General features: G+C 45.3%; 1 protein-coding gene and 1 long non-coding RNA gene across 3 annotated transcripts in view; both read left to right on the top strand.

The window, feature by feature from the left end:
* Nucleotides 1–13,724, top strand: part of NARS2 (asparaginyl-tRNA synthetase 2, mitochondrial) — a 50,245-nt gene extending 36,521 nt beyond the window's left edge. Inside the window, exons 9-14 of one of the 2 annotated variants that reach the window (XM_035330168.1) lie at nucleotides 26–63; nucleotides 1,735–1,801; nucleotides 3,175–3,312; nucleotides 4,174–4,271; nucleotides 6,145–6,171; nucleotides 12,906–13,724. In XM_035330168.1, the coding sequence (XP_035186059.1) occupies nucleotides 26–63; nucleotides 1,735–1,801; nucleotides 3,175–3,312; nucleotides 4,174–4,271; nucleotides 6,145–6,171; nucleotides 12,906–13,050 (513 nt within the window). In that variant the 3' untranslated portion in view covers nucleotides 13,051–13,724. Of the gene's footprint in view, nucleotides 1–19; nucleotides 64–1,734; nucleotides 1,802–3,174; nucleotides 3,313–4,173; nucleotides 4,272–6,144; nucleotides 6,172–12,905 lie in introns of both variants that reach the window. The other variant, XM_035330160.1, reaches the window with a different exon arrangement.
* A 1,507-nt stretch (nucleotides 13,725–15,231) lies between these two features.
* LOC118169150 overlaps nucleotides 15,232–15,338 on the top strand; it is a 1,339-nt gene continuing 1,232 nt past the window's right edge. Inside the window, exon 1 of the long non-coding RNA XR_004751942.1 lies at nucleotides 15,232–15,281. This is a non-coding gene — a long non-coding RNA (uncharacterized LOC118169150). The remainder of the gene's footprint in view (nucleotides 15,282–15,338) is intronic.

The raw sequence follows: 15,338 nt of genomic DNA, 5'->3' as shown, positions 1-15,338 counted from the left end.
TTTTGTTTTTCTTGTTTTGACCAAGGGCAGGTTGGACCAAATGCTGAAGAACAGATTTGTAACGTAAGTACTTCAACTTCAGAATGATCTGGAAGAGGGCTTTGGGGGAAGGGGTTCCTATTTTCTGTATCTTCTTTTTCTTCCCCAGCTCGGTGCCTGCTGGGTTAGCATAATGTTTCCTCAAGAGCATGAACTGAAATTCCTTCTGTTCTGTTTGCCAGTCCTCCTGTCACCTCTGCATGAGACCGGCGTCTGAGTCTGCCGTCCTTTCGCTTTTGCTTGCCTAGACGAGATCCTCTTTCTGCCAGGGTGTCCTCCTTTCGGCATGCACCTGACGAGTGGTTTGCTCACAGGGGCTTGCTCCTTGGTTTCAGCTTTGGCACTCTGCCCTCCTTCACGTTTTCTCTCCAACGTATCCCCTTTTCTGCAAATATTTTTGACGTTGAAAAAGGCCAATTGATTTTCTGTTCCCAATCACTTGTGCAACTCCTTTTTTCAATTTGCTCTGTGTTAAAGAACTGAAGAATTTTGGTTTCCTTCCTTGTTCCCCCAAAATATCTCCTCAGAGAACATTCCAGCACTGGTTTTGCTGTTAAGCAGCTCAGCTGCAACAAATGGTGATGCTCACCGTGCATCTCATCTGCACAGATACCACAGAGGACCTCCGTGAAGGATTTTGATCCTTCTCTCTTCGGACCAAACTGATCTTTCCAAGGAGGTAGATTTAAACTCAGCCTCTGCTGTGGTCCGAGGAAAAAGAGAGCTGGCCCATCCTTTTCTCCCTTTATGTCTCTTTCTTCAGCTGCTGGCAGATCTGGGGCATTCCTGCCTTCCACATCTCGGTTTCATGGGCTGAACAGGGCCAGTATCGTATCTCATTTGGACTGTGCCTCGCATAAACCAAACACATGCAGCAATATATTCCTGATGTATTTCCTCCAGAAGCCTTCCACGGATGTGAAGAGCTCGTGCCCTTCAGGGAATCTGTTTTATAATTGCATTTGGCTAACGATACCGAGAGATGAAATTACCATGAGCAAGTTGCTCTTTCTGTCCGCAGCATTTGCTTGCTATGTGGAAAACTGGTCAGCAAAAGCATCTTCCACTGAGTCTTCGTTTCCAGTTACCAAACCTGCAGCATCTTTGCACTTTTCCTGTTTGCTTTGCCGTGATGCTGTTCTTCTGTACTGCTGGAAATCGGTGGGGAAACCGCTTTCAAAGCTGTCAGAGGAGCAGAGAAACGTTGCTGCGAGTAAATCTCATGATACTGGCAAAACAAAAGGGAAAGGTTTGAGGTACGAGTTCTTTGCACTCTGGGCTGTTATTTTAGCCTCCTAACACCGTGCTGAACAATGGAGCTGCGTTGTTGGAGCTGTGCCAGTGAAGACACGTTGTTCTCTTTAAAAAAAATAATCATCAAATTTGTATGAAGAGCTTCTGTGCAAAACTCCTGACTGAAATGCAGCGTTGCAGGAATGCAGAAGTGATTTGAGAGCTTAGCGCTCCCTGCCCTGCATGGAGCTGGAGCGCAGGAAAGCATAGGGCACTTGCCATATAAAATGTAAGCTCTTGGTTTCCATCCAAAGCATTACTGGGAAGTCTGACATCACAGCACAAGTTGGCATGGCCGTGGGGAAATGCCTCCTTCATTTTCCAGTGCAACACTTGGCCAGAAAACTTCCTTGTTATTCCTTTCACAGTTATCTTGAAAGTTGCTTTTTTTTTGTCTTGTAGAATTTCCTACAATGAAGCAGTGGAAATTTTGAAGCAAGCTTCTCAAACTTTTGCTTTTAAGCCAGAGGTAGGTGGCCGCGTGGCTGTTTCTCCCTGTGCCTGTTTTTGCACACAACCAGACCGAACTTTGCAGGTCTCGGGGAAGCCTGCTTTCTCTCTTTCTGCCTCCGAGTAGTGCTGAGTGTGTTCTGGTGTCGGCTGCTGTCATCGTTCTTCAGCAGTCTTCAAATAAGGGAACGATATTTAGATAGCACCAAAAGTTTTACAAGTTTTAATAAGCCAAAGCCATGTCAAAATATATAATGATGTGTAGGTAAAGGGAACCCCTTGTCTCTCCAAAGTATAATTGTTACCTGGGAAAGAGAAGCGCATGATTCTCTTCAGTCTTAGCCTACGGGTTTCTGAAAATTGTGTTTTGCCTAATTTCAAACCTGTACACCAGTGTGGAGAGCGTTCCTGGCTGTGCTCATCTCCTGGATAGCGATTCATCTTAATCTTGTTCTGCTATTTCAAGGAAAATAACCCTCTGGCTGGAGGGTTCTTCATAGTTGGTTGGGTAACCGTCTGGTCTCTGTGTACACGTGGGTGTAGAACCACAAATCCTGTAGGGGAATGTAGCTACAAATCACTCCTCTAGTGCTGTTGCACAAATCATTGCTGTTTTTCTGTTGCGAAGGAGATTTATCAGATAACTTCTTAAGAGCATGGGATGGAAAGGAACCATCTCAGTCAAATCTGTACTGTCTTGGTCTCAGACAGCAAACTCAGGATGTTTTCAGATGAGAAGAGTCCGCAGAGTATCTGTTTCCCTCCTTCCTCTGTATTCTTTGCGTGTCCTACAGTGGGGTGGAGGTTTCTAGTCGAAAGCCCCAGAATTTGTAAGAAATCGCTGGAAGAAAGCAGGAGAAGCAAAGGGCGTTGCAGATGGCCAGGTATTCCAGCAAGGAAGAACGGGCTGGTAGGATGCTGGGTTTCCCTAAGTGGGTATTAATGTGGCTTGTAACAGGACACGGCAAGGAAGAGAGCGGTCATCCTAGCAGAGCTGCTTTCTGTACGCCAAAATAAGGCTGGTGTGCTGGGCTGAGTAAAGCAGGTTGGGATAGCTGCCTATTTCCCTGCAGGACAGAGGCTTTTGTTTGTTGGGTTTTTTAGGGGTTGGTGTGGGGTTTTTTTTCTGATCTGATATCAGATGCAGGGAAATCTGGCCCTGTTCTGGGAAATTGAACGATGTTATTTTCATTGCTTTGCTCTGCCTTAAAACCTGAGGAATTCTGTTGTCTTAGCACATTTTCCCCATGCCCTGTGGGCGCTCGGAGTTACTGCTGGTGGTTTTGTGTTGGTCAAAGCCACGCCTCTCCCCTGCAGGGATTTTGCTGTGTCTCTTGCCACAAGCAAGGTGCACCAAAGCAAGACACCAGGTCCCTTTTCTTGTCTTCACAGTGGGGTTGTGACCTCCAAACAGAACACGAGAAGTACCTGGTGCAGCACTGCGGTGAGGTTCCCGTGTTTGTCGTTAACTACCCGTACGATCTCAAACCTTTCTACATGCGGGACAACGAAGACGGACCCCAACGAACAGTGAGTCCACGGGTCGTGCTTCCTCCTCCTTTTCAGCTGATCGTGTGCCTTAGCCCCTGATGGATGGGGGTAGCCTTCTGTGGGCCTCCAGTCAAGAAGTCCAAGATGAGACATGCCCATTAGGTGATCCTGCCCAGTCTTTCTTCCTGTTGAAGAAGAAATCCCCAAAGTCAGAGTATCAGGGAGTAGTCAGGGAGGAAGATTCAGAGTTGGGTAGCGTTAAGTTTTTAAGTCCCTCAAGACAGATTTGCCATAGTTTGTTTATTTTCCTGGTGTATTTTTCCTGCTATTGCTTCGCTTGCGCTAATTCTAGCACCTACAGAGCAAAATTTAGAAGAAAACCGGCCAAAACCTAAGGGCATGGGTGATAACGCTGTGATCCTAATGCTTGGATCAGCACAGCAGTGCCATTGATCCCTTGGTACTGTTACCACTAGAGCAGTCTGAAGGAATGGGGCCACGCAGAGACATTACAGCATCACTTTGTCACCGGAGCTGCATAAACTCTAAGGAAATCAGGTCCTGTGTATGTTTGCCTCCTCGCGAGCTCCTGTTTGTTTTTTTGCACCACGTACAGACTTGCCTGCCTGCACTCCTGTCTCCAGAGTGACCTGATGGCATTCAGTTCACACCACGTGGTGCAAATGTCCTCAGTCTGGAACGTGACAGCCCTTGTTTAGGTTTTCCTCCCAGCCTTCTCCTGCCCAAAAGAGACTTTTTGAGCACGTGCAAACACTTCCCTAAGAGTCCTGGACTCAACGGGGGAATCACGGTAGCTTTTTACAAACAGCCATCCAGTGTCAGCTGTATTTCTGCTGTAGACTATAGGGCATAACTGCCACTATTTGCCTTTCTTTTAAGGTTGCAGCTGTTGATCTCCTCGTACCAGGAATAGGGGAGTTGTGTGGAGGCAGCTTGAGGGAGGAGCGCCTGCCCTTCCTCGAATCACGCCTGCAGAGGTACGTGGGGCCTGCAGGTGCCAGGAGGCCCTGCTAGAAACACTTTGTCCTTGAACCTTTCCTCCACAGCTTTGGTGGCTGAGAGCTGATTGTGAAGGTGGAAGTTGTCACACAGAGCTCGGATATTTTTGTTACTGCGTTGTGCAACTGAGGAACTGCAGTTTTGGTCAGAAGCTCTGCTAGCCGTGATGCCTCGGTGGCATCATTTCAGAGAATACTTTTCTTAGCTAACGGTTTGGTGGGAAGCTTCACTGGAAGTGGCTAGGACCTGTTCTGAGTCATGCAGGCTCTTTGACAGTCTCTTTCCCTGCTGCTTTGTTCTGGCTCACGTGACATGGAGTGATTTTAGGCTCAATTCAGTGTCAGAATATCAGAGCTGCACTTCAGTTAACAATAAGTGACGTTACAGATGGGGTAAATCTCCATGGAAAATCACTCCCTAGATCCTGTCTGAGTTTTCCAGAGAACCTTTTGAGTCCGTTTGTGCCAGTCATACACTTGTACAAAGCAGTTTTGGAGCGGGATTAATCCCAGAGTAACATCATTTGCATGTTGGGACTGAATTCGTCACTTAAATCAGCTGCGTGCCCATGGAGATGTATCGAGTCAGCGGAGAAAAGCAAAACCCATTTCAGAATAATGAAAGCAAAAGACAGGGCAATTAAATCACTGGGATGCTGGTTCTCAGCTTACAGTGTAGGATGATATTATTCCCTGCAAGACCTCCCTATGTGTGTTTTTATTCTCCCTATGAACTCCCCAGAAGCAAAGTACATCTTCATCTTCATCTGAAGCTAAGTACAGTATTCCTGCTGCACTTCTCAGTTTTGACAGTGAGATCCTGAGTCCCCAGCCCTCCAGGTGTGCCGCTGGAGGAGGGATCCTTGTAAAGGTTAAAGCCAGACCTCTTTGTTTGGCAGGAAACACACAGGAAGCGTTTCATACTACAAATGGTGTATCTACAGTGACCTTAAAGTACAGCTCGGCACTGAAGATGGAAACACATGGGAAAATAATAACACTGAACATGTTTTTCTCAGTTTCGAGTGCTCAGGATCTCATGTGCCGAGTCAAAATACTTTGTTAGTGCCTTTAAGTTCTTTAAATTCCTGCAGAGCCACCGTAACTAGAGAGTTAACTGGATTCTTGGCTCTTTATGCACACTTCTTACAACAGATCTCCAAGTCCTACAGGGACTGCTGCAGTGCACTGAAGATCATCAAAACGATCTAATTTTGCTTACAGACGTTTTTGTTTGTGTTGAGAGAAATGGGGGGAAAAAAAGCATCAACTTTGCTCCGTTTTCTGCCAGGACAGGAAAAGGGGGAGGCTGCAGTGGTGGCAATTAGGAAAAGCCATGGCTTTATTTAAGAGTTTTACCAAAACTATTTTTATTTAATGGTTTTACACGTTATGAAATCCATGGCACCTTTAGTGGCTTTGTGAAAGGGGAAAATTTGCATCGTTCCATAGCCGCACATGTGAAGAGATTTTTACTCATTTATAAGTGAGTTTGGCTGCATGTAAATTTAGTATTTAGGCCTGTTCTCTCCGAAAATTCACAAGTAGAGTTTACTGATTTGCCTAAAGTTAAGAACGTGCAGAAGTTTTTGCATGAAGCTGGGATCAAACCCGTATGTTTACGAAACAAACTTGGCATTTTAAGAAGCGTGTTGGGAATCTGAGAGGTCTAGTAAGTGCCAGAGCTGACAGCCACCTATCACGTCTTCCTTTAACTTCCTGCCTTTCCTTTTTGGACTGAGTGTAGTCATGAGAGCCTCCCTTCCCTCGTATATTGTCTTCCAGGGAAGTGCTGCTCCTGAAGATCTGCTGTGTTCCTTTACTTATGAGGCTTTTTCTTTTTGTTCCACAGATTAGGACTTGCAGATGCCTACCAGTGGTAAGACAATATCTTGGTCTGTAAGCTGTATTTCTTCTTCTGAGGTTCTTAAAACAACTGTTTGGTGGTTGTTTGGTTGTGGTTTTTTTTTTATTCTCTTCTTGGGGGGACGTTTCTTGGCCCAGTTGTCCTGCCATCACTGCTGATCTAAATGGCACAGGCAGTTCATTTAAACAAACTTAATCTAATGCTGTATCGTTTATCTTCCCAATTTCGCCACGGACAGCACAGGTCATTCCTTTCAGGATGGCGTGAAGTGGATTAATTTACAACTCATCAGTGGTATTAAATCATTAAAGCGCGTTCCAAGCCGAATAGATTCTGTCCACCATCACATGAGACAAACAGGATGCAGAACCACAAGCACTTTGTGACCTTTAGCAGCTCCATGAATAACTCCTTTTACAATTGACAGGGCAATTGGATCGAAAAAACTTCCCTAACAAATCCATTGAAGCAATTAAAACTGTCCTGCTAAGGAGACTGAACAACCTTTGAATTAACAGTGTAGCCCATTAAAATGACAAGATTTTAGTGCCCCTCTTGACAAGTGTTTCTTGGTATTTACTTGGTCATAGCTCCTGAGAGGATGATACTGCAGAGAATTATAAATTTAGAAGAGTGTACCCAAATGCTCCTCAGTATTTGGAATGCTCATTAGGAAGACTGCCTTGAAAAAGCAGTAGTAGTAGATTTTTCCACTCTCCTCCTCCCACAATACGAAATCACTTAGGAAGAGCCCAATGCCTGTCAGTCCTTTACAGCATCCATTTGCAAACGGGGTGAACGAAATGTCTTTATTATTTGCATTTATAGGTCAGAATACACCGTATCAACTCATCAAACCCAGAGCACAGGGTGAAGATTTCTTTCTGGAATGTCTTTGAGCCCGTAGCTTCTGTTTACAGGAAATATTTTTAGACAGGTGTATGTTTTAACTGTCCATGTTCTCAAGTAAAATTGCTGGAAGAGAGCTGTTAACATGTCCAGTGTGTCTGTGTAAGGTGTAGTAGTCAAGCTGAATCCTTTTAGCATGCTCTCCTTCTTATTTGCCCCCTTGGAACTCATATGAAATACTCAAAAAAAAAAAAAAATCCCAGGACTCCTGGTGGTACTTGGGTTGGTTGGTTTTTTCCTAACCCTGACATGTAGCAGTGACATTTTGGAAACTCCTTCCTCCTGCAGTCTCTTTTTGGAGATTTTCTGCTCCCTTTTTCCCTCCACGCCATTGTGGATGATGCAGCTTCCCAGAGAAGATTGAAACTGATTGAAGACCCTTGCCATAGCAGAGTCTGGTGCGCGAGGGAGGCGCGGGAGATCTGCGGTTTCTACTGGCCTCTTGGCCCAGAATCTGCCAGAAAAGAGGTAGGCGGTTTGCCAGCATCCATCTTCTCAATGAAAGTGGCAGGAGAGCCTGAAATTAATTTCCTCCATTTCAGTGATTGAATTCAGTCTCCAAAGCTGGCACACAAACTCTTCTGAGAACAAGCTGAGTCATTCTTTTTGAAGCATAATGTTTGCTGACTTCTGAATGGGCAGCTGTGTAAGATGCAGTCCCTTTTGAAATCCCCTGTATAATGCCATTATCTCGGTTTCTGCCTGGTTTCTTCCCTGACTAAGCATGAGGATATTTTGGGACACGCTGCTTCTATTCGTGGCTTCAAGACTTCCTTGCTTGTGGGGGAATCATCGGTCAAAGAGGCAACTGATGATGTGTGGTGCTTCTGCCCATTCCTGTCTTCTAGAAAGCTTTTAAAAGATGTAGATAAAAGCATGTGGCCAAACTCCTCTGAATCTCCCTCAGTTCAGTACATCTTTCCTGTTGTGCAGGTTTCTTTCCGTAAAGAATGAGCTGGGGAAGCATCTGGCTTGACTTTGCAGTAACTTTATCTTATTTTCAACCTCTTTCCTTTGAACTGTAGATAGAAAAGAGCTCCGTGCTGTAGATGCTGATCTTGGCTAGACTGAGGTCTGTGCAATGGAGGTGGGAAAGTCAGGTGGTCAGAGTTAACCTTGGGAAGTCACTTGCTGCCTCTGCCCCTCTTTGCTGCTGTTCTTTGCCCGTTTAGGCTGTTAGCTCCACAGGGCAAAGCCTGAATTCTCTGTGGCCATAGGGCGTTGAGTGTGTTGCCTTATAAACAGGGCCTGATGCTGCCTGCAGACTCCAAGTGCCAACTTAGCACAAGCAATAACAAAACTTTGTAATGAACACGTCCCCATACCAGCCGAGCATCATTTCAGGTAGTCTTTCTACATAAAAGTACCCCTTTCCTTACTTGAATTATCATCAGGGGCATGAATGGAGAAGACAGCCTCATACTGCACCCTCTGGAGTCCAGCTGCCTTTCTGATCTTACAGGGCAATGCTGGTGAAAGGACACGGCACCAGGGCAGATGTTACCTGCTGTCTCAGGATGGATATTACTGTGTCATCTTGGCCTTGCTCCTGCCCTAGATGATGAATGTTGAGCTTCAGTCTTCTTGGCCTTTCTTTTTTATAATTGTCTTTGATGCGTGAATGACCTTGGAGGTCTTTTCCAACCCCAATGATTCTATGATTCTAATGTCAGAGAATTCTGTTGGGCTCTTCTGTGGCAAGGCAGAAAGGAGAGGACTTAAGAAACAGCAGCACTGGTGAGCCACTTCAGATCGATGAGCAGTCACAGCATTCGTATCCTCCTTTAACCTCCTTCAGAGCCCAGTGAAAACAGGTAAAACCATCGCTCTCCTTGGAAGAAGCCTGACCCTGTTGTTGCTTCTCTGGTGAGAACATGGAAGCGCTGGAAGATTCCCAAAAATCTGTAGCAGAGCAGAAGTCGTACAAAACCAAAGACAACATTTTACCCATCATCAAAACCTGCTGGGACTTTGCATGCTCATTACCTGAAACATTTAACCAAAGGCCCTGCAAATGCCATCTCATTTCACTAGCAGTTTTCCATTACCCATATTTTTTCCTCAGTGTCTTTTTTTCTTCCATAGAATATCCCGCTTCGTGGACTGCAATGTCTTTGTTCTTTCAGCTGTACTTCTTTCTAACTGGCTGTGGAGGCTTCGGGATAACAAGACAGTTCTATTAAAGATCCCAATTGTATTTGTTTTGAAAGGAGACTGAAAAGAATACATTCTGCTTTATGAATGGTCACTAGGAGAGTGCTGTTCTTCACAGGGCCTTGCTGTGCAGCGCAGGATCTCACGATGATGGTAAAAGGACATAGGTTTTTTAAGGGATGAAAGGGAATGCTTTTCTAACTTGGCACATAACAAGCCAAGGAATTCACTGCCAGGGGATGTTGTTGCAGCACACATTTTAGTAAGTTTCAAATCTCAGAAGAGCAACCAGCCCTCCAGGTCCTGAACATGAACTAGCTGGGGTCACACAAACTTATTTCCCCCCTAGAATAATGTTGCACGGCCCCCCAGTTGCCAATGAGGGGCTCATCCCTCCTCATAAGTATGGGGCAGTGGGAGAAATAGCTAGATTAGTTCATGACTGTTTTTGAGGTGAGAAACATCCAATGTCTGGAGATTATTGAATGAAGGAAACCTCAGGGAACATTTTCCAGCCTCAAGGGATTTTTCTTTTCATCTGCAGGCAGTTACTTTTTCTTTCATCTGGGAAGAATGGAAAATTTCTCAATTCCTTTGCTTCGTCTGAGCACAGTCATCAGGAAGGATTCACAGGCTTGATCCCCAGCACGTTTAATTCAATGGACTTTTTCTATTAACTTTAATGGGTTTTGTTTCGGTCCTTTTGCCAAAATGGCTTCTCAGAGTGCTTTGAGATCTGCAGATGAAAGCCCTGGATAAGCAAGGGTAGAATTTATTATTATTGTTCATCTGGAAGAAGCTGAGTTACTTCATCTCTTTATGATGACTTTGTAAACTCTCTTGCCAGCAAAAGGGAAGAAAAGGTGCTAGGCGTAGTCTCAACTCCCTTTGCACAGGCTGAGATGTGCTCCTTGATGTCATCAGCAGGGTTTGTGCTGTTGTTTAAATTGCTAGTTGCTGCTGGAGTTGTCACCAGCTGCTTTGCCAGTTCAGCTCAGAACTGCTGAGCTGGGACAGACTGACGTGCCATGGGCAGCACTCAAATCCCTCACGTTTAGGAGCCCTTTCATATTTTACAAGTCACCGCCCTCAGCATCAGATTTGCCCCTCGTCTTCCTTGCAAACCCTTGAAAAGTTGCAGAGCAGAGCTCCCCGGAGGCAGATCCTGTTTTATAAGTGGAAACCTAAATTCTCACAAATGCAGTGTGCATGAAGCGGGTTAGGATGGAGACCACCATGTGCAAACAGAGAGCTTGTGGGCCCCCGGGGACTAGACAACAAATAGCCCTCTCTTGAGCCTGCTGTTCAGCTTGCAGCACAGGCATAACCGTTGTGGGTCAGTGCTAGGAAGAGGTAGGAAGTTCTGCTTTTGGTTTTACTGTTTAGGCAGTGGAGTGGAGGAGGGGGAGCCCCATGAAAAAAGATTGGATTGACTGTAATATACGGCTTCCCAAATACTAACTACCGTTAATGAACTGCAAGAAAAAATAATACTTTCTGTTAAAAAGTCTTACCATCAAACTGAGTCTGCCAGGGCAATGTCTTGCAGGCTTAGCCATTTGTCAGAGAGTGTACTTCTGTTTTGCAAGCAGAGGTGATCAGTGGCATTGCCTTGGCTTCACACTGTTAAAATGTAGGCTGCAAACCAACAAAACCTTGAAAAGCAAGAAAATACACTTAAATATAAATGTTTATCTAAGTATATATATAAAAATACAAGCAAAATATATAATACATACGTATTTATGGGTACTAATGTATTTATTAAGTGTACTTATGTATTATTACGTTTATTCATGTATTACATAAATGTAATAAATACATATTTTTATATATATTGTCAGTTAACCCTGGTAGGCAGCGAAGCTCCACACAGCCACTTCTTTGTTCCCCCCTAAGTGGGATGGGGAAGAGAATCAGAAAGGTAAAAGTGTGAAAACTGGCGAGCTGGGTCGGCTGTCCTGGCTGTGTCCCCTCCCAGCTCCCTGTGCTGCCTCCCCCCAGCCTCCTCACTGGTGGGAGGAACAGAAAGAGACCTTGATGCTGTGGGAGCACTGCTCCGCAGTAGTTGAGACATCAAGGTGTTGTCAACGCTGTTTTTATCACAGATCCAGAATGTAGAACCGTACGAGCTACTGTGCAGAAAATAATCCCAGCCAAACCCAGTACTATCTATTTTATTAAATATATTTAATATATAATTTAATACATAACATATAATATCATAATTACACGGTATATAATTATATGATATAGTGTAAGCATGTATAAATTCAAGATGCATATTTATATGTATTTATATATATTTATATGTATTATTCACGTATTTATACATTATTAGTATATAATTATATGCATATATGTATTTAAGAATGCTTGCTTATATATTTATATTTAAATTTACTTCCATTTTTAAAGTAGGATGATGAAATATTCAAGATTAAAAGCACGTAACTGATGTGCAGTCACTCAATCCCCTACTAGGGCATTCCTATAAAGAATAACATCTCTGTGGCCTCAGCAGGCTCAGAAGTGGCCCCGTAAAAGAAGAAACCCACTGAGAAGTTGTTCACTCCTCTTAAAATAAAACTGTTGGTGACATTTTATAGCCGCACACACAGTTCTTGTGCATCACAGCAGGTGAAATCCAGCAGGGCAATGGGGAGCTCTAAAGAAGCTTCGCAATGTTGTTGACACCCATATATTGGGGAAGCTCCATCCCTGGGGGTGTTCAGGACCAGGTTGGATGGGGTCCTGGACAGCCTGATCTAGTGGGTGGCATCCCTGCCCGTGGCCGGGGGTTGGAACTGGATGGGCTTTAAGGTCCCTTCCAAGCCAAGCAGTTCTGGGATTCGATGATATTTGGAATATGTGCTTCCAAACCAGGGAGCTGAGTTTTCTGTTGACGACAGGTACTGTTTTCAGAAATGAAATGTCTTGTTCCAGGTCTCATTTTTGGAGGAGATACGTCCAAGATTTTTTGCTGACTTGCTGGGGGAATAAATGAATCAGCCTGTAAGAGTGATTTGGGGAGAAAAAAAGCTATCATAATGACCTTAAAAGAAAAGTAAAGGTCTGAAGGAAAATTCAGCAGACAGCAGGACCTGTTTGGGCCAAGAAATAGTCTTCTGAAGAAATTACTGGAAATGAAATTATTTAGGCTATTGAAATGGTGACTCGACAGAAAATGAAAGACTTTATTGAAGGGCAGGTTTCAACACCAGCATGGCACGGGCTAAACAGATGCAAGCAGGCGCCTCCATCTCTGAGGGTGGAACTGTTTTGTGTTGTCAGACCTGGGCTCGTGCCTCCGCTCAGGATATTTTAGCTATTAAAACTTGCAGAGGTGCTCTCAGCGTGAGCAGAGCTGTGATGTTAAAGCCGTGCTTTGTACCCAGATGAGTTCTTGTTCCTAAACAAAACAGGCTCTAGCCCATTGGCAAGGCGTAGCTCTGCTGGTTTAAATGCTTTTGCACTCGGGGTTTCTGCTAACACAGTTCTGCCTGTCAGGGAGCCACACCTCTCCCCACCCCCGGCCTGTCCCGGCTGCGTTGGCAGAAACCCACAGTGGTTAGGGGCAAGGAGAAGTAATTAAGATGGGAAACAAAACCCTAGATAAAAAGCTCCCTGTAATTACATCAGCGTAAACGCGCTGCAAGTCTAACTGTCTCTTTAAATTGCAGGTATCTAGACCTCCGAAAATTCGGCTCGGTTCCCCACGGAGGCTTCGGGATGGGGTTCGAACGCTACCTGCAGTACATCTTGGGAGTTGACAACATCAAAGACGTGATTCCTTTCCCCAGGTTCCCTCACTCCTGTCTGCTGTAGCTCAGCAGCTGACTGAAGCGGAGCAAACTGCTGGTGTCGCCACGTGTGCGTAACGTGAGCATGGGACAGTGCGTTTTAGTGGGAAATGGAGAAGATTTGGGTATCACGAAGCTCTCCGTGAACTTAATGGTGGCTTACTGAAAATAACACGTGTTCTGGTGAGGTTATGGAAGCACAGATGCTGTTCGTTTCATAACAGTTCACGTCGTTAGTGATTTCAGGAGTGATAATAAATAAATAAACCCTTAACTAAAGGGTTGAGGTTCTCCTGAGACTAACAGGAGTGATGGGAGTACTGAATCAGTATTGTTGGGAGGTAGTGGGGGTTTCGTGTGAAATATTAATAAGGAGGTGTGACCTGAAAGGGACGGGGAGCCAGGACTGCTGGGAGGCTTTAATAGGCTTTAATTAAATGCCTGCACGGCGCTTTGAAGATTGAGCATTATAAAATTGCAAAGTATTGTCACGGCTGAGATGCATCTTGCTCTTACGAAATGACAACTGTACAGCGTGATTCTCCCCACCCCGAGTTAAAAGCAAATGCTGTTTACCTTGGAAAAATCAGCCAGACCTAGCAAGGAAAAACGTCGTCCTGGAACTGCCGGAGCGAATTGGATGGCTGATGTTTGATTTTGTGAATCATCAATAAAGATGTACGCTGGGTAGTTTTGTAACTCTGCGTGGTTCCTTGTTCCGTTGGAAAGCCGTGGCACTCGGCATCACAGTGTTTCCTCCAGCCTCTTTGGTTGATGTTTCCCTCTGCGTGGACCCGAATTGGTGACACAGCTTCTGCAGGAGGCACCTGCTTTGTGCATCCGAGCAAGCACGCTTACACAGCAGAAGGAAACGTTCAGTTAGATGAGAGCACGCTCACCCCTCCGAAGCCAACTTGCAGTTTTGCGGCGGTTTGTTGTTGCTGCCTCGCTTTTTATTGTTGTTGTTGAGAAAATATCTGATGCATTCATCTGGCCAAGCAGCTCTGTGTGTATTTTGGAACAACCAACACATGCTGCCAGCCGTTGCATATGCATTAAGTAATTGCTTATCACGGTAGGATCTGAACTCCTTGCAGTCTTTAATGGGTTTATGCTCTCAGCTTCCCTGCCAGGTAAAGAAATATTCATTTCTGTTTTGAAAACAGAATTAAGGGCAGATCAAGTGACTTGCCCAAGGCAACTGGAAACAAGTGGTTTATTTGGGACTTGAACTGAGGGTTTCCAGCATCCTTTTTCCCTTCTAAATTAGCACCATCTAGTAACCGGTCATTTGCATAGTGCTTACTGCCGTGGAGCTCGAGACAGCTGCGGCAAAAACAATATATATGAAGAAGAAAAAGCAAGGTAACAGCCTCACTGCTCATGAACGCCGTGTAAATTGGCACGCGGAACGTGAAGTGGCTGCGGAACAGCCCCGAAGACTTTTCTTCCGAGTAGATGAAAGAGATGGAAAACCAGTTATCAAATAGCGTTGGGCTGGTAGCGTCACGGTCCCAGTTCTCTGCAGCGAGGCTGTGCAATACCGCACCCGCAGCATCTAAAAATACAGATTTATGTCACGTGTTTCAGTTGGGTCCACGGCTGGGCCTCTTACGTATAATCGTGCAGACAAGATCACCGCGAGGTCGTTGCTTTGGGCTGTTTGTGGCACTCACTGAGGTATCCCTTGCATATCAAGATTGTTTTCTCCTTCGTCTGCTTGATTAGGCAGGTGTTAACCGTGCATTTGCTGGTTTGTGTTTCCTGGTACAGCCCGAGGTGGTAAGTCTGGTTCCGTGGAAGGGTTCGAGCACCTTTGAAACCGCTGAGAAGTGCCATAAGACACCCGAGTGTCTTCGTGCATTTGAACTACCTGCCGTTTGAAGGAGTCGTCCTAAATGCCATCGCTGGCATGTCTGGTTTGGAATTCTCTCAACAAAAATATGTGGAAAAAGTACAGCTGCCAACAGTCCTGTCCATGCCACGTTCCTAAATAACCTGCAGCTAGCGGGTGTCCTCTCTGAGAGCCTCAGCCATTGGTTCTGCTGTAAAGGAGAGTGCTTGAACCGAAAGCCCAGCTCTTGAAAACGGAGCGGGTGGATGGCAAAACCTCCCCTGTCCGCTCGGCTCTGATCCCTGCGGCAGCTCTGGGCTGGATGTGTTGGGTTTGGCATCAGCAGGGTGATTTCAGTGCCAGTGCAGGAGGTTGTTGGCCACCCTGTGAAGGTGCAGGAGGTTTTTGGCCATGCCATGAAGGTGCAGGAGATTTTTGGCCATGCCATGAAGGTGCAGGAGGTTGTTGGCCATGCCGTG

The sequence above is a fragment of the Oxyura jamaicensis genome, chromosome 1, assembly GCF_011077185.1.
Source record: "Oxyura jamaicensis isolate SHBP4307 breed ruddy duck chromosome 1, BPBGC_Ojam_1.0, whole genome shotgun sequence".
NCBI classification, from domain to species: domain Eukaryota; kingdom Metazoa; phylum Chordata; class Aves; order Anseriformes; family Anatidae; genus Oxyura; species Oxyura jamaicensis.
This window is presented reverse-complemented; position numbering and strand designations above follow the sequence as displayed.